Below are 23,293 nucleotides of genomic sequence, written 5' to 3'. Positions count from 1 at the left end.
AGAAGGGCCAGATGTATACAGAATGGTGTCGTCTGCATCGAGGTGGATCAGAGACTCACCAGCAGCAAGAGCGACATCATTGATGTATAGAGACTGCCAGAGGTCCGGACAACAAGCCCTCCGATTTGACACACTGAACTCTGTCTGAGAAGTAGTTGGTGAACCAGGCGAGGCAATCATTTGAGAAACCAAGGCTGTTGAGTCTGCCGATAAGAATATGGTGATTGACAGAGTCGAAAGCCTTGGCCAGGTCGATGAATACCCAGTATTGTCTCTTATCGATGGCGGTTATGATATCGTTTAGGACCTTGAGCATGGCTGAGGTGCACCCGTGACCAGCTCGGAAACTAGATTGCATCGTGGAGAAGGTACGGTGGGATTCGAAATGGTCGGTGATCTATTTGTTAACTTGGCTTTTGAAGACCTTAGAAAGGCAGGGTAGGATAGATACACCTGTTGTCTATTCCATTTGCACAACAGCATGTGAAATGTATTGTCAATCAGTGTTGCTTCCTAAGTGGACAGTTTGATTTTCAAAGAAGTGTGATTGACTTGGAGTTACATTGTGTTGTAAGTGTTCCCTTAATTTTTTTGGAGCAGTGTATGTGTGTGAGTGTGTGTGTGTGTATATATGTGTGTGTGTTACCTGTAGAGTAGATGGCCACACGGTCGATACCCCTGTCCTCTGTCTTCAGCTGTGTGAGGAACACCCCAACACAGTCACTGAGGGGCTTCAGAGTGAACTGGCATCGCTCTCGCCGGGACGGCAAACTGACCGAGATCACCGGCAGTCCATTCTGGTACACCACCGTCACCTCTGGAGGGGGGCAGGAGACAACAACATGATTTCATACACATATCCCCCCCCCCCATTCCCTTAGCTACTGTACCCCCTCCCCCTTTGTCTTACCCCCATCCCATCGTCAAGATCCAAGTCTCTCTGGCTCTGAGACCCTTGTGTATGTCTACAGCACCTCTCTCTCTCTAGGGCGTGTGTGTGTGTGTGGCTGCCTGTGTCTCTCTCATGAGGGTGTGTGTGTGTGTGTGTGTGTGTGTGTGTGGCTGCCTGTGTCTCCTCTCATGAGGGTGTGTGTGTGGCTGCCTGTGTCTCCTCTCATGAGGGTGTGTGTGTGGCTGCCTGTGTCTCCTCTCATGAGGGTGTGTGTGTGGCTGCCTGTGTCTCCTCTCATGAGGGTGTGTGTGTGGCTGCCTGTGTCTCCTCTCATGAGGGTGTGTGTGTGGCTGCCTGTGTCTCCTCTCATGAGGGTGTGTGTGTGGCTGCCTGTGTCTCTCTCATTTTTATTTTTTTTTATTTTTTATTTCACCTTTATTTAACCAGGTAGGCTAGTTGAGAACACCTTTATTTAACCAGGTAGGCTAGTTGAGAACACCTTTATTTAACCAGGTAGGCTAGTTGAGAACAAGTTCTCATTTGCAACTGCGACCTGGCCAAGATAAAGCATAGCAGTGTGAGCATACAACAAAGAGTTACACATGGAGTAAACAATTAACAAGTCAATAACACAGTAGAAAACAAAGGGGGGGTCTATATACAATGTGTGCAAAAGGCATGAGGAGGTAGGCAAATAATTACAATTTTGCAGATTAACACTGGAGTGATAAATGATCAGATGGTCATGTACAGGTAGAGATATTGGTGTGCAGAAGAGCAGAAAAGTAAATAAATAAAAACAGTATGGGGATGAGGTAGGTGAAAAGGGTGGGCTATTTACCAATAGACTATGTACAGCTGCAGCGATCGGTTAGCTGCTCAGATAGCTGATGTTTGAAGTTGGTGAGGGAGATAAAAGTCTCCAACTTCAGCGATTTTTGCAATTCGTTCCAGTCACAGGCAGCAGAGTACTGGAACGAAAGGCGGCCAAATGAGGTGTTGGCTTTAGGGATGATCAGTGAGATACACCTGCTGGAGCGCGTGCTACGGATGGGTGTTGCCATCGTGACCAGTGAGCTGAGATAAGGCGGAGCTTTACCTAGCATAGACTTGTAGATGACCTGGAGCCAGTGGGTCTGGCGACGAATATGTAGCGAGGGCCAGCCGACTAGAGCATACAAGTCGCAGTGGTGGGTGGTATAAGGTGCTTTAGTGACAAAACGGATGGCACTGTGATAGACTGCATCCAGTTTGCTGAGTAGAGTGTTGGAAGCCATTTTGTAGATGACATCGCCGAAGTCGAGGATCGGTAGGATAGTCAGTTTTACTAGGGTAAGCTTGGCGGCGTGAGTGAAGGAGGCTTTGTTGCGGAATAGAAAGCCGACTCTTGATTTGATTTTCGATTGGAGATGTTTGATATGAGTCTGGAAGGAGAGTTTGCAGTCTATCCAGACACCTAGGTACTTATAGACGTCCACATATTCTAGGTCGGAACCATCCAGGGTGGTGATGCTAGTCGGGCATGCAGGTGCAGGCAGCGACCGGTTGAAAAGCATGCATTTGGTTTTACTAGCGTTTAAGAGCAGTTGGAGGCCACGGAAGGAGTGTTGTATGGCATTGAAGCTTGTTTGGAGGTTAGATAGCACAGTGTCCAAAGACGGGCCGAAAGTATATAGAATGGTGTCGTCTGCGTAGAGGTGGATCAGGGAATCGCCCGCAGCAAGAGCAACATCATTGATATACACAGAGAAAAGAGTCGGCCCGAGAATTGAACCCTGTGGCACCCCCATAGAGACTGCCAGAGGACCAGACAGCATGCCCTCCGATTTGACACACTGAACTCTGTCTGCAAAGTAATTGGTGAACCAGGCAAGGCAGTCATCCGAAAAACCGAGGCTACTGAGTCTGCCGATAAGAATATGGTGATTGACAGAGTCGAAAGCCTTGGCAAGGTCGATGAAGACGGCTGCACAGTACTCATGAGGGTGTGTGTGTGTGTGGCTGCCTGTGTCTCTCTCATGAGGGTGTGTGTGTGGCTGCCTGTGTCTCCTCTCATGAGGGTGTGTGTGTGTTGTGTGTGTGTGTGTGTGTGGTGTGTGTGTGTGTGTGTGTGTGGCTGCCTGTGTCTCCTCTCATGAGGGTGTGTGTGTGGCTGCCTGTGTCTCCTCTCATGAGGGTGTGTGTGTGTGTGGCTGCCTGTGTCTCTCTCATGAGGGTGTGTGTGTGTGTGTGTGTGTGTGTGTGTGTGTGTGGCTGCCTGTGTCTCTCTCATGAGGGTGTGTGTGTGGCTGCCTGTGTCTCCTCTCATGAGGGTGTGTGTGTGTGTGGCTGCCTGTGCCTCCTCTCATGAGGGTGTGTGTGTGTGTGTGTGTGTGTGGCTGCCTGTGTCTCTCTCATGAGGGTGTGTGTGTATGTGTGTGTGTGTGTGTGTGTGTGTGTGTGTGTGTGTGTGTGTGTGTGTGTGTGTGTGTGTGTGTGTGTGTGTGTGTGTGTGTGTGTGGCTGCCTGTGCCTGCTCTCATGCTAGTATAATGGCAGCGCTATTAAAACCCACTTCAGCACGGAACACTCAGAGCCCCGACTGCAATGCCTCTCTCCCTCTCCATAACCTTTCAGTTATCCTCAGAACAGATGCCAGTTTCTCCTTCAAAATGAATGACTGCTGGCTGTGGCTGAGAGAGAGAGAGAGAGAGAGAGACTGCTGAGCAGTTCGCTCCAAACTAATGTCCCACCAAGTTTTCGGGCAGGCTAATCAACTCCCGGTTTCTCTCCAGTGATGGGTCAAGGCCATCTTTGTCTCTCCAGAGCTGAGGAGAAACTGTTTCTGGGTCCAGGGCTGACAGTTGTTGTAGACACTAGTTAACCACAGTTCCAAAACAACACCACAGACTGCTGGTGCTGAGTAGTACTGACAAGCTAACCTGACAGGGGAATCCCAGGCATCTACTGTACTGAGCTCACATCAGGCCAAAACTCCTATCTCTGACGAGTAGTATTGCCAAACTATATTAAGCAGAATGCAGACTCTCTGGATCTGACAGGGGAAGCCCTACCCCATCTCTACCTCTCTGGGTCTGACAGGGGAAGCCCCTACCTCACTGAATCTGTCAGGGGAAGCCCCTAACCCCTCTCTACCTCTCTGGGTCTGACAGGGGAAGCCCCTACCCCCTCTCTACCTCTCTGGGTCTGACACGGGAAGCCCCTACCTCACTGAATCTGTCAGGGGAAGCCCCTACCCCCTCTCTACCTCTCTGGGTCTGACAGGGGAAGCCCCTACCTCACTGAATCTGTCAGGGGAAGCCCCTACCCCCTCTCTACCTCTCTGGGTCTGACAGGGGAAGCCCCATACCCCCTCTCTACCTCTCTGGGTCTAACAGGGGAAGCCCTACCCCCTCTCTACCTCTCTGGGTCTGACAGGGGAAGCCCCTACCCCCTCTCTACCTCTCTGGGTCTGACAGGGGAAGCCCCTACCTCACTGAATCTGTCAGGGAAGCCCCTACCCCCTCTCTACCTCTCTGGGTCTGACAGGGGAAGCCCCTACCCCCTCTCTGGGTCTGACAGGGGAAGCCCCTACCCCCTCGCTACCTCTCTGGGTCTGACAGGGGAAGCCCCTACTCCTCTATACCTCTCTGGATCTGTCAGGGGAAGCCCCTACCCCCTCTCTGGGTCTGACAGGGGAAGCCCCTACCCCCTCTCTACCTCTCTGGATCTGACAGGGGAAGCCCCTACCCCCTCTCTGGGTCTGACAGGGGAAGCCCCTACCCCCTCGCTACCTCACTGAATCTGTCAGGGGAAGCCCCTACCCCTCTCTACCTCACTGAATCTGTCAGGGGAAGCCCCTACCCCTCTCTACCTCACTGAATCTGTCAGGGGAAGCCCCTACCCCCTCCCTACCTCACTGAATCTGTCAGGGGAAGCCCCTACCCCTCTCTACCTCACTGAATCTGTCAGGGGAAGCCCCTACCCCCTCTCTACCTCTCTGGATCTGACAGGGGAAGCCCCTACCCCCTCTCTACCTCTCTGGGTCTGACAGGGGAAGCCCCTACCCCTCTCTACCTCTCTGGATCTGTCAGAGGAAGCCCCTACCCCCTCTCTACCTCTCTGGATCTGACAGGGGAAGCCCCTACCCCCTCTCTGCCTCTCTGGATCTGACAGGGGAAGCCCCTACCCCCTCTCTACCTCTCTGGGTCTGACAGGGGAAGCCCCTACTCCTCTATACCTCTCTGGGTCTGACAGGTGAAGCCCCTACCCCCTCTCTACCTCTCTGGATCTGTCAGAGGAAGCCCCTACCCCCTCTCTACCTCTCTGGATCTGACAGGGGAAGCCCCTACCCCCTCTCTGCCTCTGACAGGGGAAGCCCCTACCGCTCTCTGCCTCTCTAGATCTGTCAGGGGAAGCCCCTACCCCCTCTCTACCTCTCTGGGTCTGACAGGGGAAGCCCCTACCCCCTCTCTACCTCTCTGGATCTGTCAAGGGAAGCCCCTACCCCCTCTCTACCTCTCTGGGTCTGACAGGGGAAGCCCCTACCCCCTCTCTACCTCTCTGGATCTGTCAAGGGAAGCCCCTACCCCCTCTCTACCTCTCTGGGTCTGACAGGGGAAGCCCCTACCCCCTCTCTACCTCTCTGGATCTGTCAGGGGAAGCCCCTACCCCCTCTCTACCTCTCTGGATCTGTCAGAGGAAGCCCCTACCCCCTCGCTACCTCACTGAATCTGTCAGGGGAAGCCCCTACCCCCTCTCTGGATCTGACAGGGGAAGCCCCTACCCCCTCTCTAGGTCTGTCAGGGGAAGCCCCTACCCCCTCTCTACCTCTCTGGGTCTAACAGGGGAAGCCCCTACCCCCTCTCTACCTCTCTGGGTCTAACAGGGGAAGCCCCTACCCCCTCTCTACCTCTCTGGGTCTAACAGGGGAAGCCCCTACCCCTCTCTACCTCACTGAATCTGTCAGGGGAAGCCCCTACCCCCTCTCTACCTCACTGAATCTGTCAGGGGAAGCCCCTACCCCCTCTCTGGATCTGACAGGGGAAGCCCCTACCCCCTCTCTACCTCTCTGGGTCTGACAGGGGAAGCCCCTACCCCTCTCTACCTCTCTGAATCTGTCAGGGGAAGCCCCTACCCCTCTCTACCTCTCTGGGTCTAACAGGGGAAGCCCCTACCCCCTCTCTACCTCTCTGGGTCTGACAGGGGAAGCCCCTACCCCCTCTCTGGGTCTGACAGGGGAAGCCCCTACCCCCTCGCTACCTCTCTGGGTCTGACAGGGGAAGCCCCTACTCCTCTATACCTCTCTGGATCTGTCAGGGGAAGCCCCTACCCCCTCTCTGGGTCTGACAGGGGAAGCCCCTACCCCCTCTCTACCTCTCTGGATCTGACAGGGGAAGCCCCTACCCCTCTCTGGGTCTGACAGGGGAAGCCCCTACCCCCTCGCTACCTCACTGAATCTGTCAGGGGAAGCCCCTACCCCTCTCTACCTCACTGAATCTGTCAGGGGAAGCCCCTACCCCCTCGCTACCTCACTGAATCTGTCAGGGGAAGCCCCTACCCCTCTCTACCTCACTGAATCTGTCAGGGGAAGCCCCTACCCCCTCTCTACCTCTCTGGATCTGACAGGGGAAGCCCCTACCCCCTCTCTACCTCTCTGGGTCTGACAGGGGAAGCCCCTACCCCTCTCTACCTCTCTGGATCTGTCAGAGGAAGCCCCTACCCCCTCTCTACCTCTCTGGATCTGACAGGGGAAGCCCCTACCCCCTCTCTGCCTCTCTGGATCTGACAGGGGAAGCCCCTACCCCCTCTCTACCTCTCTGGGTCTGACAGGGGAAGCCCCTACCCCCTCTCTACCTCTCTGGATCTGTCAAGGGAAGCCCCTACCCCCTCTCTACCTCTCTGGGTCTGACAGGGGAAGCCCCTACCCCCTCTCTACCTCTCTGGATCTGTCAGGGGAAGCCCCTACCCCCTCTCTACCTCTCTGGGTCTGACAGGGGAAGCCCCTACCCCCTCTCTACCTCTCTGGATCTGTCAAGGGAAGCCCCTACCCCCTCTCTACCTCTCTGGGTCTGACAGGGGAAGCCCCTACCCCCTCTCTACCTCTCTGGATCTGTCAAGGGAAGCCCCTACCCCCTCTCTACCTCTCTGGGTCTGACAGGGGAAGCCCCTACCCCCTCTCTACCTCTCTGGATCTGTCAGAGGAAGCCCCTACCCCCTCGCTACCTCACTGAATCTGTCAGGGGAAGCCCCTACCCCCTCTCTGGATCTGACAGGGGAAGCCCCTACCCCCTCGCTACCTCACTGAATCTGTCAGGGGAAGCCCCTACCCCCTCTCTACCTCACTGAATCTGTCAGGGGAAGCCCCTACCCCCTCTCTGGATCTGACAGGGGAAGCCCCTACCCCCTCTCTACCTCTCTGGGTCTGACAGGGGAAGCCCCTACCCCTCTCTACCTCTCTGAATCTGTCAGGGGAAGCCCCTACCCCTCTCTACCTCTCTGGGTCTAACAGGGGAAGCCCCTACCCCCTCTCTACCTCTCTGGGTCTGACAGGGGAAGCCCCTACCCCCTCTCTGGGTCTGACAGGGGAAGCCCCTACCCCCTCGCTACCTCTCTGGGTCTGACAGGGGAAGCCCCTACTCCTCTATACCTCTCTGGATCTGTCAGGGGAAGCCCCTACCCCCTCTCTGGGTCTGACAGGGGAAGCCCCTACCCCCTCTCTACCTCTCTGGATCTGACAGGGGAAGCCCCTACCCCCTCTCTGGGTCTGACAGGGGAAGCCCCTACCCCCTCGCTACCTCACTGAATCTGTCAGGGGAAGCCCCTACCCCTCTCTACCTCACTGAATCTGTCAGGGGAAGCCCCTACCCCCTCGCTACCTCACTGAATCTGTCAGGGGAAGCCCCTACCCCTCTCTACCTCACTGAATCTGTCAGGGGAAGCCCCTACCCCCTCTCTACCTCTCTGGATCTGACAGGGGAAGCCCCTACCCCCTCTCTACCTCTCTGGGTCTGACAGGGGAAGCCCCTACCCCTCTCTACCTCTCTGGATCTGTCAGAGGAAGCCCCTACCCCCTCTCTACCTCTCTGGATCTGACAGGGGAAGCCCCTACCCCCTCTCTGCCTCTCTGGATCTGACAGGGGAAGCCCCTACCCCCTCTCTACCTCTCTGGGTCTGACAGGGGAAGCCCCTACTCCTCTATACCTCTCTGGGTCTGACAGGTGAAGCCCTTACCCCCTCTCTACCTCTCTGGATCTGTCAGAGGAAGCCCCTACCCCCTCTCTACCTCTCTGGATCTGACAGGGGAAGCCCCTACCCCCTCTCTGCCTCTGACAGGGGAAGCCCCTACCGCTCTCTGCCTCTCTAGATCTGTCAGGGGAAGCCCCTACCCCCTCTCTACCTCTCTGGGTCTGACAGGGGAAGCCCCTACCCCCTCTCTACCTCTCTGGATCTGTCAAGGGAAGCCCCTACCCCCTCTCTACCTCTCTGGGTCTGACAGGGGAAGCCCCTACCCCCTCTCTACCTCTCTGGATCTGTCAAGGGAAGCCCCTACCCCCTCTCTACCTCTCTGGGTCTGACAGGGGAAGCCCCTACCCCCTCTCTACCTCTCTGGATCTGTCAGGGGAAGCCCCTACCCCCTCTCTACCTCTCTGGGTCTGACAGGGGAAGCCCCTACCCCCTCTCTACCTCTCTGGATCTGTCAAGGGAAGCCCCTACCCCCTCTCTACCTCTCTGGGTCTGACAGGGGAAGCCCCTACCCCCTCTCTACCTCTCTGGATCTGTCAAGGGAAGCCCCTACCCCCTCTCTACCTCTCTGGGTCTGACAGGGGAAGCCCCTACCCCCTCTCTACCTCTCTGGATCTGTCAGGGGAAGCCCCTACCCCCTCTCTACCTCTCTGGATCTGTCAGAGGAAGCCCCTACCCCCTCGCTACCTCACTGAATCTGTCAGGGGAAGCCCCTACCCCCTCTCTGGATCTGACAGGGGAAGCCCCTACCCCCTCTCTACCTCTCTGGATCTGTCAGGGGAAGCCCCTACCCCCTCTCTACCTCTCTGGATCTGTCAGAGGAAGCCCCTACCCCCTCGCTACCTCACTGAATCTGTCAGGGGAAGCCCCTACCCCCTCTCTGGATCTGACAGGGGAAGCCCCTACCCCCTCTCTAGGTCTGTCAGGGGAAGCCCCTACCCCCTCTCTACCTCTCTGGGTCTAACAGGGGAAGCCCCTACCCCCTCTCTACCTCTCTGGGTCTAACAGGGGAAGCCCCTACCCCCTCTCTACCTCTCTGGGTCTAACAGGGGAAGCCCCTACCCCTCTCTACCTCACTGAATCTGTCAGGGGAAGCCCCTACCCCCTCTCTACCTCACTGAATCTGTCAGGGGAAGCCCCTACCCCTCTCTACCTCTCTGGGTCTAACGGGGGAAGCCCCTACCCCCTCTCTACCTCTCTGGGTCTGACAGGGGAAGCCCCTACCCCTCTCTACCTCTCTGAATCTGTCAGGGGAAGCCCCTACCCCTCTCTACCTCTCTGGGTCTGACAGGGGAAGCCCCTACCCCCTCTCTACCTTTGACTTGAGGCCTGAGGCTCTACCTTGAGTCCTGAGCACCATCTAAGTCAGCTGTTCCACAACAATCTGTTGCTGACTGAAAAACCTGAAAAACCCAGCACCAAACCACCAATCCATGACAGAGTGCTGTATAAACACTCACCTTCTGGAGCGGTGGAGGAACTCAGTAGTCTCTGGCCCTGCCATGAGGGGGCACCCCTCCATCCCTAGACAGAGAGAGAGAGAGAGAGAGAGAGAGAGAGACAGAGAGAGGCAGACAGAGACAGAGACAGAGAGAGAGACAGAGACCGAGACAGATACAGAGAGAGAGAGACAGACAGACAGAGAGAGACAGAGAGAGACAGAGAAAGAGAGAGCGAAAGAGAGAGACAGAGAGAGACAGAGAGAGACAGAGACAGAGACAGAGACAGAGACAGAGACAGAGAGAGAGAGAGAGAGAGAGAGAGAGAGAGAGAGAGAGAGAGAGAGAGAGAGAGAGAGAGGCAGACATAGACAGAGACAGAGAGAGAGACAGAGACCGAGACAGATACAGAGAGAGAGAGACAGACAGACAGAGAGAGACAGAGAGAGACAGAGAGAGACAGAGAGAGACAGAGAAAGAGAGAGCGAAAGAGAGAGACAGAGAGAGACAGAGAGAGACAGAGACAGAGAGAGACAGAGACAGAGACAGAGAGAGACAGAGACAGAGAGAGAGACAGAGGCAGACAGAGACAGAGACAGAGAGAGAGACCGAGACAGATACAGAGAGACAGACAGACAGAGAGAGACAGAGAGAGACAGAGAGAGACAGAGACCGAGACAGAGAGAGATACAGAGAGAGAGAGACAGAGACAGACAGACAGAGAGAGACAGAGAGATACAGAGAGAGAGACAGAGACCGAGAGAGAGAGAGACAGAGAGAAAAGTATTATATTGTCTGTTTGAAATCAACTTTACAGACTATACCAGGCCCCTACACCTCTCTACCATTTCAGCCTCTTCATTTAAACAGACAGATCAGTTTGTAGACAATGTGCTGTCTAAATAACGTTTGATTTGAATTCAAAAAGGACAGACAGTATATATTGTTTACAGGAACATTATTTTACGTGTGTGTGTGTGTGTGTGTGTGTGTGTGTGTGTGTGTGTGTGTGTGTGTGTGAGATGAGCAACTGAATGCATTCTGACTCAGAGTAATGGGAGAGTTTTATACAATAGAAACAAGTTACAACACACACAGCTGTCTGAGCAGGGAGGGAAGAGGTGCTAGGACCCCTCCCCCTCCCTCCCTCCCTCCTTCCCCTCCCTCCCCTCCTTCCCCTCCCCTCCCTCCCTCCCTCCGATAGTTAGTTCCTATTTGGTCTCCACATGAGTTGAATTAGTTTAGGGACAACACAAGACAGTATGTCACTGTTGCCCTGAGCAGAGAGGAAGCCTTTTAAAGGCAGACAAGTCCTGTCAGAATTACTCACACAGAGAGAGAATTATAGGAGAGGAGAGGGGGAGGAGAGTGGGAGGAGAGGGAGAGGAGAGGGGGAGGAGAGGGAGAGGAGAGGGGGAGGAGAGGGGGAGGAGAGGGAGAGGAGAGGGAGAGGAGAGGGAGAGGAGAGGGGGAGGAGAGGGGGAGGAGAGGGAGAGGAGAGGGGGAGGGGGAGGAGAGGGGGAGGGGGAGGAGAGGGAGAGGGAGGAGAGGGAGAGGAGAGGGTGAGGGGGTGGAGAGGGGGAGGAGAGGGAGAGGGGAGGAGAGGGAGAGGAGAGGGAGGGGAGAGGGAGAGGGAGAGGGGGAGGGGGAGGAGAGGGGGAGGAGAGGGAGAGGAGAGGGAGAGGGAGAGGGGGAGGAGAGGGAGAGGAGAGGGGGAGGAGAGGGAGAGGAGAGGGAGAGGAGAGGGGGAGGAGAGGGAGAGGAGAGGGGGAGGAGAGGGAGAGGAGAGGGGGAGGAGAGGGAGAGGAGAGGGGGAGGAGAGGGAGAGGAGAGGGGGAGGAGAGGGAGAGGAGAGGGAGAGGAGAGGGGAGGAGAGGGGGAGGAGAGGGGGAGGAGAGAGAGGGAGAGGAGAGGGGGAGGAGAGGGAGAGGAGAGGGGGAGGAGAGGGAGAGGAGAGGGGGAGGAGAGGGAGAGGGGAGGAGAGAGAGAGGGGGAGGAGAGGGTGAGGAGAGGGGGAGGAGAGGGAGAGGGGGAGGAGAGGGGGAGGAGAGGAGAGGGGAAAGAGAGGGAGAGGAGAGGGAGAGGAGAGGGAGAGGAGAGGGGGAGGATAGGGAGAGGAGAGGGAGAGGGGGAGGAGTGCTCGAGGATGAGAAACAGGGTGTCGGGGTACGTCTCCGTCAGGTATGTCAGTATCCCTGTAGAATCTGTCCCTGTGATGTCCTCTCTGGGCCCAGTATCACAGAAGAAGCTGGTCCTGTGATGTCCTCTCTGGGCCCAGTATCCCTGTAGAAGCTGGTCCTGTGATGTCCTCTCTGGGCCCAGTATCACAGAAGAAGCTGGTCCTGTGATGTCCTCTCTGGGCACAGTATCCCTGTAGAAGCTGGTCCTGTGATGTCCTCTCTGGGCCCAGTATCCCTGTAGAAGCTGGTCCTGTGATGTCCTCTCTGGGCCCAGTATCACAGAAGAAGCTGGTCCTGTGATGTCCTCTCTCTGGGCCCAGTATCACAGAAGAAGCTGGTCCTGTGATGTCCTCTCTGGGCCCAGTATCCCTGTAGAAGCTGGTCCTGTGATGTCCTCTCTGGGCCCAGTATCCCTGTAGAAGCTGGTCCTGTGATGTCATCTCTGGGCCCAGTATCACAGAAGAAGCTGGTCCTGTGATGTCCTCTCTGGGCCCAGTATCCCTGTAGAAGCTGGTCCTGTGATGTCCTCTCTGGGCCCAGTATCCCTGTAGAAGCTGGTCCTGTGATGTCGATACAAACAGAATGAACCTGGGACTTCACATCTCACCTCTTTCCACTGAGCCACTGAGCAGAGAGGGCCCTGTGACGCAGGATGGGACTTGGGGACTCAGATATTCCAATATGGGCCAACTATCTGCACTGTAACTTCACACTAACCCTTCAGACTAATCACAGACGCTGCTGCTCCTGTTTATTATCAGTCACTTTAGCCCCACCTGTATGTACATATCTACCTCAATGACCTGGTACCCCTGAACATTGACCCGGTACTGGTACTCCATGTATATAGTCAAGTTTTCTATCATTTCTGTATTTTCTTTCCCTCTCCGTTGTTGGGAAGGGCCGTAATCATTTCACTGTTAGTCTACGCCTGTTGTTTGTGAAGGATGTGACTAATAATATTTGATTTGAGTCACCTGTGGCGCAGTGGGCCTTGTGGCGCAGTGGGCCCTGTGGCGCAGTGGGCCCTGTGGCGCAGTGGGCCCTGTGGCGCAGTGGGCCCTGTGGCGCAGTGGGCCCTGTGGCGCAGTGGGTTCCTGTATCCATCTCTGTACTGTGACAAAGTAAAACCTGGGGTGCAGCTCTTCCATGGAGACTCAAGTCCCACCTGACAGTCAGCCAGTCAGCCAGTCAGTCAGTCAGTCAGTCAGTCAGTCAGTCAGTCAGTCAGTCAGTCAGTCAGTCAGTCAGTCAGTCATTGATTAGCTTGCCATCTGTCAATCAGAGAATGAGTCTGCCAAACACTGCATTAGCCAGACTGGGCTTTCAGTCCAACAGCCAGACTAAGCCCGACCTTGACAACTGTTACAGAATGCACACACCAGCTCCATCTCTCAGCTGTTTACATGGCGACAGGTAGCCTAGCGGTCAGAGAGTTGGGCTAGTAACCCAAATTGCTCCAACGGCGACCCTGGCCGTGACCCCACTCTCCAATGGTGTCTCACACAAGAGAGTTGAGATACGCCAAAAAAAAAAAAAAAAAAAACACACCGAACATTTCCAATTCACATATGACAATTAAATTGACACATAAAAGCAGTTCCCAACAGATGTCTACTTATTATGTTTACCAAAACAGTGGTGGGGTGGACACTTTGCTATTGTTTCAACTGTAGATTTCCCCTTTACCAACTGTTAATGAGGTTACTGTGGGATGGGGAAGAATACACATTTGGTCACATGGATTCGGCCGTGGGATCCTATTGGATGAGGGAAAATCAGTCACATTTAGCTCTGAGTGCACACGGCTGAAGACAGTGTGGACAGCCTGTTGAAATGAGGTGACAATACCGGACTGTGTCGGTCTAATCTCTTGTGGACAGCCTGTTGAAATGAGGTGACAATACCGGACTGTGTCGGTCTAATCTCGTGGACAGCCTGTTGAAATGAGGTGACAATACCGGACTGTGTCGGTCTAATCTCGTGGACAGACGCATGTAACATAAATGGTAGTAGCACCCTTACTATGGATGTGTGTGTCCATCTAGACTACCCTTACTATGGCTGTGTGTGTCCTTCTAGACTACCCTTACTATGGCTGTGTCTGTCTAGACTACCCTTACTATGGCTCTGTGTGTCCTTCTAGACTACCCTTACTATGGCTCTGTGTGTCCGTCTAGACTACCTTTACTATGGCTCTGTGTGTCCGTCTAGACTACCCTTACTATGGCTCTGTGTGTTCGTCTAGACTACCCTTACTATGGCTCTGTGTGTCCTTCTAGACTACCCTTACTATGGCTGTGTGTGTCCTTCTAGACTACCCTTACTATGGCTGTGTGTGTCCTTCTAGACTACTCTTACTATGGCTCTGTGTGTCCATCTAGACTACCCTTACTATGGCTCTGTGTGTCCTTCTAGACTACCCTTACTATGGCTCTGTGTGTCCGTCTAGACTACCCTTACTATGGCTCTGTGTGTCCGTCTAGACTACCCTTACTATGGCTCTGTGTGTCTGTCTAGACTACCCTTACTATGGCTCTGTGTGTCCTTCTAGACTACCCTTTCTATGGCTCTGTGTGTCCTTCTAGACTACCCTTACTATGGCTCTGTGTGTCCTTCTAGACTACCCTTACTATGGCTGTGTGTGTCCTTCTAGACTACCCTTACTATGGCTGTGTGTGTCCATCTAGACTACCCTTACTATGGCTCTGTGTGTCCTTCTAGACTACCCTTACTATGGCTGTGTGTGTCCATCTAGACTACCCTTACTATGGCTCTGTGTGTCCATCTCGACTACCCTTACTATGGCTCTGTGTGTCCGTCTAGACTACCCTTACTATGGCTCTGTGTGTCCGTCTAGACTACCCTTACTATGGCTCTGTGTGTCCGTCTAGACTACCCTTACTATGGCTCTGTGTGTCCTTCTAGACTACCCTTACTATGGCTCTGTGTGTTCCTCTAGACTACCCTTACTATGGCTCTGTGTGTCCATCTAGACTACCCTTACTATGGCTCTGTGTGTCCTTCTAGACTACCCTTACTATAGCTCTGTGTGTCTGTCTAGACTACCCTTACTATGGCTCTGTTTGTCCTTCTAGACTACCCTTACTATGGCTCTGTGTGTCCGTCTAGACTACCCTTACCATGGCTCTGTGTGTCCTTCTAGACTACCCTTACTATGGCTCTGTGTGTCCTTCTAGACTACCCTTACTATGGCTCTGTGTGTCCTTCTAGACTACCCTTACTATGGCTCTGTGTGTCTGTCTAGACTACCCTTACTATGGCTCTGTGTGTCCTTCTAGACTACCCTTACTATGGCTCTGTGTGTCCGTCTAGACTACCCTTACCATGGCTCTGTGTGTCCTTCTAGACTACCCTTACTATGGCTCTGTGTGTCCTTCTAGACTACCCTTACTATGGCTCTGTGTGTCTGTTTAGACTAGCCTTACTATGGCTCTGTGTGTCCGTCTAGACTACCCTTACTATGGCTCTGTGTGTCCTTCTAGACTACCCTTACTATGGCTCTGTGTGTCCTTCTAGACTACCCTTACTATGGCTCTGTGTGTCCGTCTAGACTACCCTTACTATGGCTCTGTGTGTCCGTCTAGACTACCCTTACCATGGCTCTGTGTGTCCTTCTAGACTACCCTTACTATGGCTCTGTGTGTCCTTCTAGACTACCCTTACTATGGCTCTGTGTGTCCGTCTAGACTACCCTTACTATGGCTCTGTGTGTCCGTCTAGACTACCCTTACCATGGCTCTGTGTGTCCTTCTAGACTACCCTTACTATGGCTCTGTGTGTCCGTCTAGACTACCCTTACTATGGCTCTGTGTGTCCGTCTAGACTACCCTTACCATGGCTCTGTGTGTCCTTCTAGACTACCCTTACCATGGCTCTGTGTGTCCTTCTAGACTACCCTTACTATGGCTCTGTGTGTCCTTCTAGACTACCCTTACTTCTAAATAGTCTAGGATGACATGGATTTTTAATTTATTTTTAAGACTGTCATATCATGGATAATTTAGCTATTTAATTTAGAATTTTAAGACCCCTTTAGGTATATATATATTTTAAATGGTAAAAAGGTATTTGATTAAACATAAATATAGTTCTAGCCAGATTCTATAGAAAAACCTTCAGAAATGTCATTAAAAAAAGACAGTCAAACATAAATCATAAGGAATAAGCTTTTGAAGTGTCCTATATCTAGGAGATGTAAGAAAGCTCAGAAAATGTATATACAGTGGGCTCCAAAATTACTGGCACCCCTGACTGGCAATGCACAAACAATACTTAAATATATAAATATATTAAATTTATAAATATATAAACAATATAATTATGGAGATAAACTAAAATAACAACATGAGAGAAAGACTGTATTTTATTAATGTTTCAAAATAATTGATTGATTTAATTAAAAATCAATGTCCTCCAAATCAAGGTTAAACAAATTAATGGCACCCTTAAATATAGTTGTAAATAACATCTACCAACATTAAAACAGGAATTAAATTCCACTTCTTTAAGTTTATCTAAGTCTTAAGGAACTATAGTGAGCCATTACATCACTTCCTGTTTCACTAGGGTATAAAAATGAGGTAACACGCATGCAATATCCCTTTGTCATCCAACACCATGAAGAAAACAAAATAACTGGCAGTTGAAAAGAGACAGATGGTCGTAGACCTTCATAAATCTGGTAATGGCTACAAGGAGATCCACAAACTATTGAATATACCACTGAGCCCTGTCATACCACTGAGCCCTGTCATACCACTGAGCCCTGTCATACCACTGAGCCCTGTCATACCACTGAGCCCTGTCATACCACTGAGCCCTGTCATACCACTGAGCCCTGTCATACCACTGAGCCCTGTCATACCACTGAGCCCTGTCATACCACTGAGCCCTGTCATACCACTGAGCCCTGTCATACCACTGAGCCCTGTCATACCACTGAGCCCTGTCATACCACTGAGCTGTCAGGGCAATTAGTAAAATATTAAAACGATAAAGAACAGTGGAAAATCTCACGGAAAGAGGATGGGGAGGAGGATGGTGAGAGAAGCAACTAAATCCCCAAGAATCACTGAAAGAGTTGCAGGCCTTGGTGGCATCTTGGGGTCACCAGGTTTCAAAAAGCACCATCAGACTCCACCTCCACAACCACAGGCTCTTTGGAAGGGTTGCTAGAAGAAAGCCCTTTCTGACCCCAAGACACAGACACAAAGCGCTTGGAGTTTACCAAATGTCATTTAAATTATGATTGGAAGAATGTGCTCTGGTCAGATGAGACTAAAATTGAACGTTTTGGTCAGAAACAGCATCAAAACAGAGATGCATACAAGGAGAGGAACCTCATACCCACGGTGAAATATGGAGGGGGGTCACCTCATACCCACGGTGAAATATGGAGGGGGGTCAGTGATGTTTTGGGGCTGTTTTAATTCCAGAGGTCCAGGGGCACCTCATACCCACGGTGAAATATGGAGGGGGGTCACCTCATACCCACGGTGAAATATGGATGGGGGTCACCTCATACCCACGGTGAAATATGGAGGGGGTCAGTGATGTTTCGGGGCTGTTTTAATTCCAGAGGTCCAGGGGCACTGGTTAAGATAAATGGCATAATCAATTCCACTAAGTACCAGGCAATTATGGCTGACAATCTGATTGCCTCTGCCAGAAGGCTGGGACTTGGCCGTAGGTGGACTCTCCAACAAGACAATGACCCAAACCATACCTCAAGATCCACAAAGAAATGGTTATGTGACAACAAAATCAATGTTCTGTCGTGGCCGGACCTCAAACCAATAGAAAACATGTGGGCTGAGTGGAAGAGGGAAGTTGATAAGCACAAACCCAAGAATGTGAAGGATCTTGAAAGGATCTGTATAGAGGAATGGTCCAAAATCCCTCCAAATGTGTTCCTTAACCTTGTCAAACATTACAGGAAACTCCATGCTGTTATCCTTACCAGAGGTGGTGGCACTAAGTACTAAATGAGGAGCGCCAATAATTATGAAACCTTGATTTGATTTTGATTTTAGTGAAATGCATTTTGTATTAAATAATTGTATGATTTTGGTGGCTTCCATTGGAACATTATTAAAATACAGTATTTCTCACATGTTGGTATTTAGAGTTTCTCTCTATAATTATATTGTTTATATTGTTTACTGTATTGTCTGTGCATTGCCAGTCAGTGGAGCCCACTGTATATGTAGGAACACGTTTGATTGGAGAGCCATCTAATGATATGTACCCACTGATTCTTGGAGAATATTACGGCGCTTAGTTCAACTGTCGTCCTCCATCAGAACCTAACATATGAGCTTGTTTTACTCCAATGTTTGTAAACAAAAGTTATTATTATAATTTTTTTTACTATATAGCCACAAAACATTGTTAAAACGATAATTTTGATGGTCAGTCCTTGCATCCATATCTCTGTCTATGAATTTGAGAGTGGTTACATTTCTCCATCTTTATCCCTCAGCTTTTTAAGAGTTATGAGCCCAGTCCAAAAACCTATTATGTGGATATTATCTTTTTTTTGTTGTCAATGAGACCGCAATGAGTGAGTACAGCACAAAGAAATACACCTGAACTGGACCACCACAGTTCTCAGTCCTATTCACACTGTATATGGGTGACTGTAGGAGCAGCTGCCCTGAGACATAATATCAGATACTCAGATGAGGATACTGTTATTCTTGATATATGTGGAATTATAGGGTGGAGACAAGGGTAGATGTATGGGAGGGAAAAGGAGAGGGGGGGGGGGTATAATGTATTTTCTGTGCATTGCCAGTCAGTGAAGCCAGTCTTTTTGGACCCCAATGTATATATCATATTTTGTTAACACATTTAACCACATTTTTTGGGGTAGGCATAAAACTACCTCCAGACGGATCCGGGTAACCGGGCCGCCTCCAGACGGATCCGGGTAACCGGGCCGCCTCCAGACGGATCCCGGTAACCGGGCCGCCTCCAGACGGATCCCGGTAACCTGGCCGCCTCCAGACGGATCCCGGTAACCGGGCCGCCTCCAGACGGATCCCGGTAACCGGGCCGCCTCCAGACGGATCCCGGTAACCGGGCCACCTCCAGACGGATCCCGTGACACTTGTGGGGGTTGTAGAGCGGAGAACACCATCGTGTTCGCGAGAGTCTCATCTTTCCATAGAGTGATATATATATTATTATTATTATTATTATTATTATTATTATTATTATTATTATTAATATATATATATATATATATATATATATTATCATATATTAGTTTTTGTGGTCAAACCGTTCGGAAGCTACAGACGTTTACCTGAGAAGATGTCCCAGGATGACCTCACGGTCTGAGAAACATCGCTGTAGCTCGACCACCTGTCACCGCGGATACGGAAAGCCGCCATTGGTCGATGCGGTGTATTGAGACACAACACCAACAACAAAAACCCAGATATATCTTGTTTAAACTGAAGGATTGTGATGGGATTTATTATGTTACTTAGATTAACGTACCGGGTGCGTTAACAGACTCCAGGAGGCTATTTACAACGCCTCTCTCTTAGACCTCTGAATCAGCCGACGAAGCAAGAAACGCCTCAGTCTGATATCTGCTGAAGCTTAAAGGGCATAATATTACATTTCCTTTCCTTAATAAAAACCTTTTGAGCCCCAAAACTTGTTCTAACTATAAAAAGGTTTGAGCTGAATCTTCGTTATCGCTATGTTTTCAGATACAGACCGGGAGGATGTCGAGAGGACACATAGAGCCAGACAGCTGCAACGAAACACTCATTCACACAGAAACGCACACACAGGCTAGTCTCATACAGACACACAGGCCAGTCTGGATAGCACCACATGAAACGCAGTCTAAAATGCACCTGCCTTCCTGACAGTGTGTGTGTGTGTGTGTGTGTGTCGTATAGCATGCATATGTGTGTGTTGCTTGTAAGAGATCGCTTAGCTAGCACACATACAAGAGCTTGCCAGGATGAAAAACTATAACCTAATTTTAGTCGTAACACACACCCTGTTACCCAAGGGAGTGTGTGTGTATGTGTGTTTGTTTGTCGGTAACGATTAGCAGCAGCACAATTTAATACTGATTACTATGCTGAGACTGCTGCTGATCAGATTGTGCAGAGAGAGACATTCTGTAGTGTGTGTGTGTGTGCTGGAGAGTGTGTGTGTGTGCCTCCACTCCTCTGGGAAGGCTTTCCACTAGATGTTGGAACATTGCTGCGGGGACTTGCTTCCAATCAGCCACAAGAACATTAGTGAGGTCGGTCACTGATGTTGGGCGATTAGGCCTGGCTCACAGTCGCTGTTCCAATTCATCCCAAAGGTGTTCGATGGAGTTAGGGTCAGGGCTCTGTGGAGGCCAGTCAAGTTCTTCCACAACGATCTCGACAAACCCTTTCGGTATGGACCTCGCTTTATGCACAGGGTCACTGTCATGCTGAAACAGGAAAGGGTCTTCCCCAAACTGTTGCCACAAAGTTTGAAACAGAGAATCATCTAGAATGTCATTGTATGGGGGCCTCCTCCACCAAACTTTACAGTTGGGCACTACACATTGGGGCAGGTAGCATTCTCCTGGCATCCGCCAAACCCAGATGCATCCGTCAGACTGCCAGATGGTGAAGTGTGATTCATCACTCCAGAGAACGCGGTTCCACTGCTCCAGAGTCCATGAGCTTCACACCACTCCAAACACACACACTGACAACGTCATTGCATTTTGGTACATCAGAATTCATTCATTTCCAATGAAGCGCGGCGTTGCATTGCAGAGGCAGTTGCAGTGCATTGTGGGTACATTGGGTTTATCGAACATACAGTTGAAGTCAGAAGTTTAGATACACCTTAGCCAAATACATTTAAACTCAGTTTTTCACAATTCCTGACATTTAATCCTAGTAAAAATTCCCTGTTTTAGGTCAGTTAGGATCACCATTTTATTTTAAGAATGTGAAATGTCAGAATAATAGTAGAGAGAATTATTTATTTCACCTTCTATTTATTTCATCACATTCCCAGTGGGTCAGAAGTTTACATACACTCAATTAGTATTTGGTAGCATTGCCTTTAAATTGTTTAACTTAGGACAAACGTTTCAGGTAGCCTTCCACAAGCTTCCCACAATAAGTTGAGTGAATTTTGGCCCATCCTCCTGACAGAGCTGGTGTAACTGAGTCAGGTTTGTAGGCCTCCTTGCTCGCACACGCTTTTTCAGTTCTGCCCACAAATTTCTATGGGATTGAAGTCAGGGCTTTGTGATGGCCACTCCAATACCTTGACTTTGTTGTCCTTAAGCCATTTTGCCACAACTTTGGAAGTTTGCTTGGGGTTATTGTCCATTTGGAAGACTCATTTGCAACCAAGCTTTAACTTTCTGACTGATGTCTTGAGATGTTGCTTCAATATATCCACGTAATTTTCCTACCTCATGATGCCATCTATTTTGTGAATTGCACCAGTCCCTCCTGCAGCAAAGCACCCCCACAACATGATGCTGCTACCCCTGTGCTTCACGGTTGGGATGGTGTTCTTCGGCTTGCAGGCATCCCCCTTTTTCCTCCAAACATAACGATGGTCATTATGGCCAAACAGTTCTATTTTGTTTCATCAGACCAGAGGACATTTCTCCATAAAGTACAATCTCTGTCCCCATGTGCAGTTGCAAACCGTGGTCTGGCTTTTTAATGGCGGTTTTGGAGCAGTGGCTTCTTCCTTGCTGAGTGGCCTTTCAGGTTATGTCAATATAGGACTCATTTTACTGTGGATATAGATACTTTTGTACCTGTTTCCTCCAGCATCTTCACAAGGTCCTTAGCTGTTGTTCTAGGATATATTTGCACTTTTCGAACCATAGTACGTTCACCTCTAGGAGACAGAACACGTCTCCTTCCTGAGTGGTGTGCCGGCTGCATGGTCCCATGGAATGTATACTTGCGTACTATTGTTTGTACAGATGAACGTGGTACCTACAGGCATTTGATCCCAAGGATGACTTGTGGAGGTCCACAAAAAGCAAAGAGGCATTGAGTTTGAAGGTAGACCTTGAAATACAGTGGGGAGAACAAGTATTTGATACACTGCCGATTTTGCAGGTTTTCCTACTTACAAAGCATGTAGAGGTCTGTAATTTGTATCATAGGTACACTTCAACTGTGAGAGACGGAATCTAAAACAAAAATCCAGAAAATCACATTGTATGATTTTAAAGTAATTATTAATTTTAATTTGCATTTTATTGCGTGACTCCTCGGACAGTCTGGCACATTTCGGCTTTTTTTATCCTCCAATAACCGGTATTGGCTTTGAAAAATCATAATCGGTCGACCTCTAGCAGAGATACTTCTGACCCACTGGAATTGTGATAAGTTGAATTATAAGTTAAATAAATCTGTCTGTAAACAATTGTTAGAAACATTACTTGTGTCGTGCACAAAGTACATGTCCTAGCCGACTTGCCAAAACTATAGTTTGTTAACAAGACATTTGTGGAGTGGTTGAAAAACAAGTTAATGACTCCAACCTAAGTGTATGTAAACTAGTTGTAATGACTCCAACCTAAGTGCATGTAAACTAGTTGTAATGACTCCAACCTAAGTGTATGTAAACTAGTTTTAATGACTCCAACCTAAGTGTATGTAAACTAGTTTTAATGACTCCAACCTCAGTGTATGTAAACTACCGACTAACAGTATGAGTAGGCGGCTTGACAGAAATGGAAGCAGAAGGTGAATGTTGGGCTTTTGTTGCCCACACATCTAGATGATATGTTTTGCTTGTGAGCAGCTGCTCTGCCACGGAAACCCATTTCATAACGCTCCCGACAAACAGTGCTTGTGCTGACGTTGCTTCCAGAGGCCATTTCACTGCTAACACCTCTGGATCTCCCATCTTCCCCTGAGCAGAACACAAAGTCACTGAAACACCATCTGAAATATTCAACAGCAACCCTGTCAACAGCACCCCAACCTTGGAATCAATGTCATACCGCCAGAGAGAAAGAGAGAGAAGGAAGAGGAGAGAAGGAGAGAGAGAGGGAAGGAAGAGGAGAGAAGGAGAGAGAGAGGGAAAGAGGAGAGAGGGGAGGGGGAAAGAGAGAGAAGGAAGAGGAGAGAAGGAGAGAGAGAGGGAAGGAAGAGGAGAGAGGGGAGGGGGAAAGAGAGAGAAGGAAGAGGAAGAATGAGAGAGAGAGGGAAGGAAGAGGAGAGAAGGAGAGAGAGAGAGGGAAAGAGAGAGCAATAGAGGGGGAAACAGGAGGGAGAGCAAGGGAAAGAGGAAAGAGGGAAAGTCAGAGAGAGAGGGAGAGAGAAAGAGAGGGAGAGAGAGAGGGAGAGAGAGGGAGAGAGAGGGAAAGAGAGAAGAGGGAGAGAGAGAGAGATAGAGAGAGAGGGAGAGAGAGAGAGAGAGGGAGAGGGAAAGAGAAGAGGAGAGAGAGAGAGAGAGAGAGAGAGAGAGGAGAGGGAGAGAAGAGAAGAGAGAGAGAAAGAGAGAGGGGAGAGAGAGAGAGAGGAGAAAGAGAGAGAG

The 23,293-nt window shown here is 50.5% G+C and overlaps 1 protein-coding gene across 1 annotated transcript in view; it reads right to left on the bottom strand.

The window, feature by feature from the left end:
* Positions 1–23,293, bottom strand: part of mcu (mitochondrial calcium uniporter) — a 130,520-nt gene that overhangs the window by 12,384 nt on the left and 94,843 nt on the right. The window contains exons 3-4 of the mRNA XM_031799880.1: positions 9,576–9,639; positions 647–817 (exon numbers count right to left, since the gene is read on the bottom strand). Of these exons, the coding sequence (XP_031655740.1) occupies positions 647–817; positions 9,576–9,639 (235 nt within the window). The remainder of the gene's footprint in view (positions 1–646; positions 818–9,575; positions 9,640–23,293) is intronic.

The sequence above is a fragment of the Oncorhynchus kisutch genome, linkage group LG20, assembly GCF_002021735.2.
Source record: "Oncorhynchus kisutch isolate 150728-3 linkage group LG20, Okis_V2, whole genome shotgun sequence".
Lineage (NCBI taxonomy): Eukaryota > Metazoa > Chordata > Actinopteri > Salmoniformes > Salmonidae > Oncorhynchus > Oncorhynchus kisutch.
The sequence above is the reverse complement of the archived record's forward strand: the minus strand, read 5'-3'. Positions and strand labels throughout refer to the sequence as shown.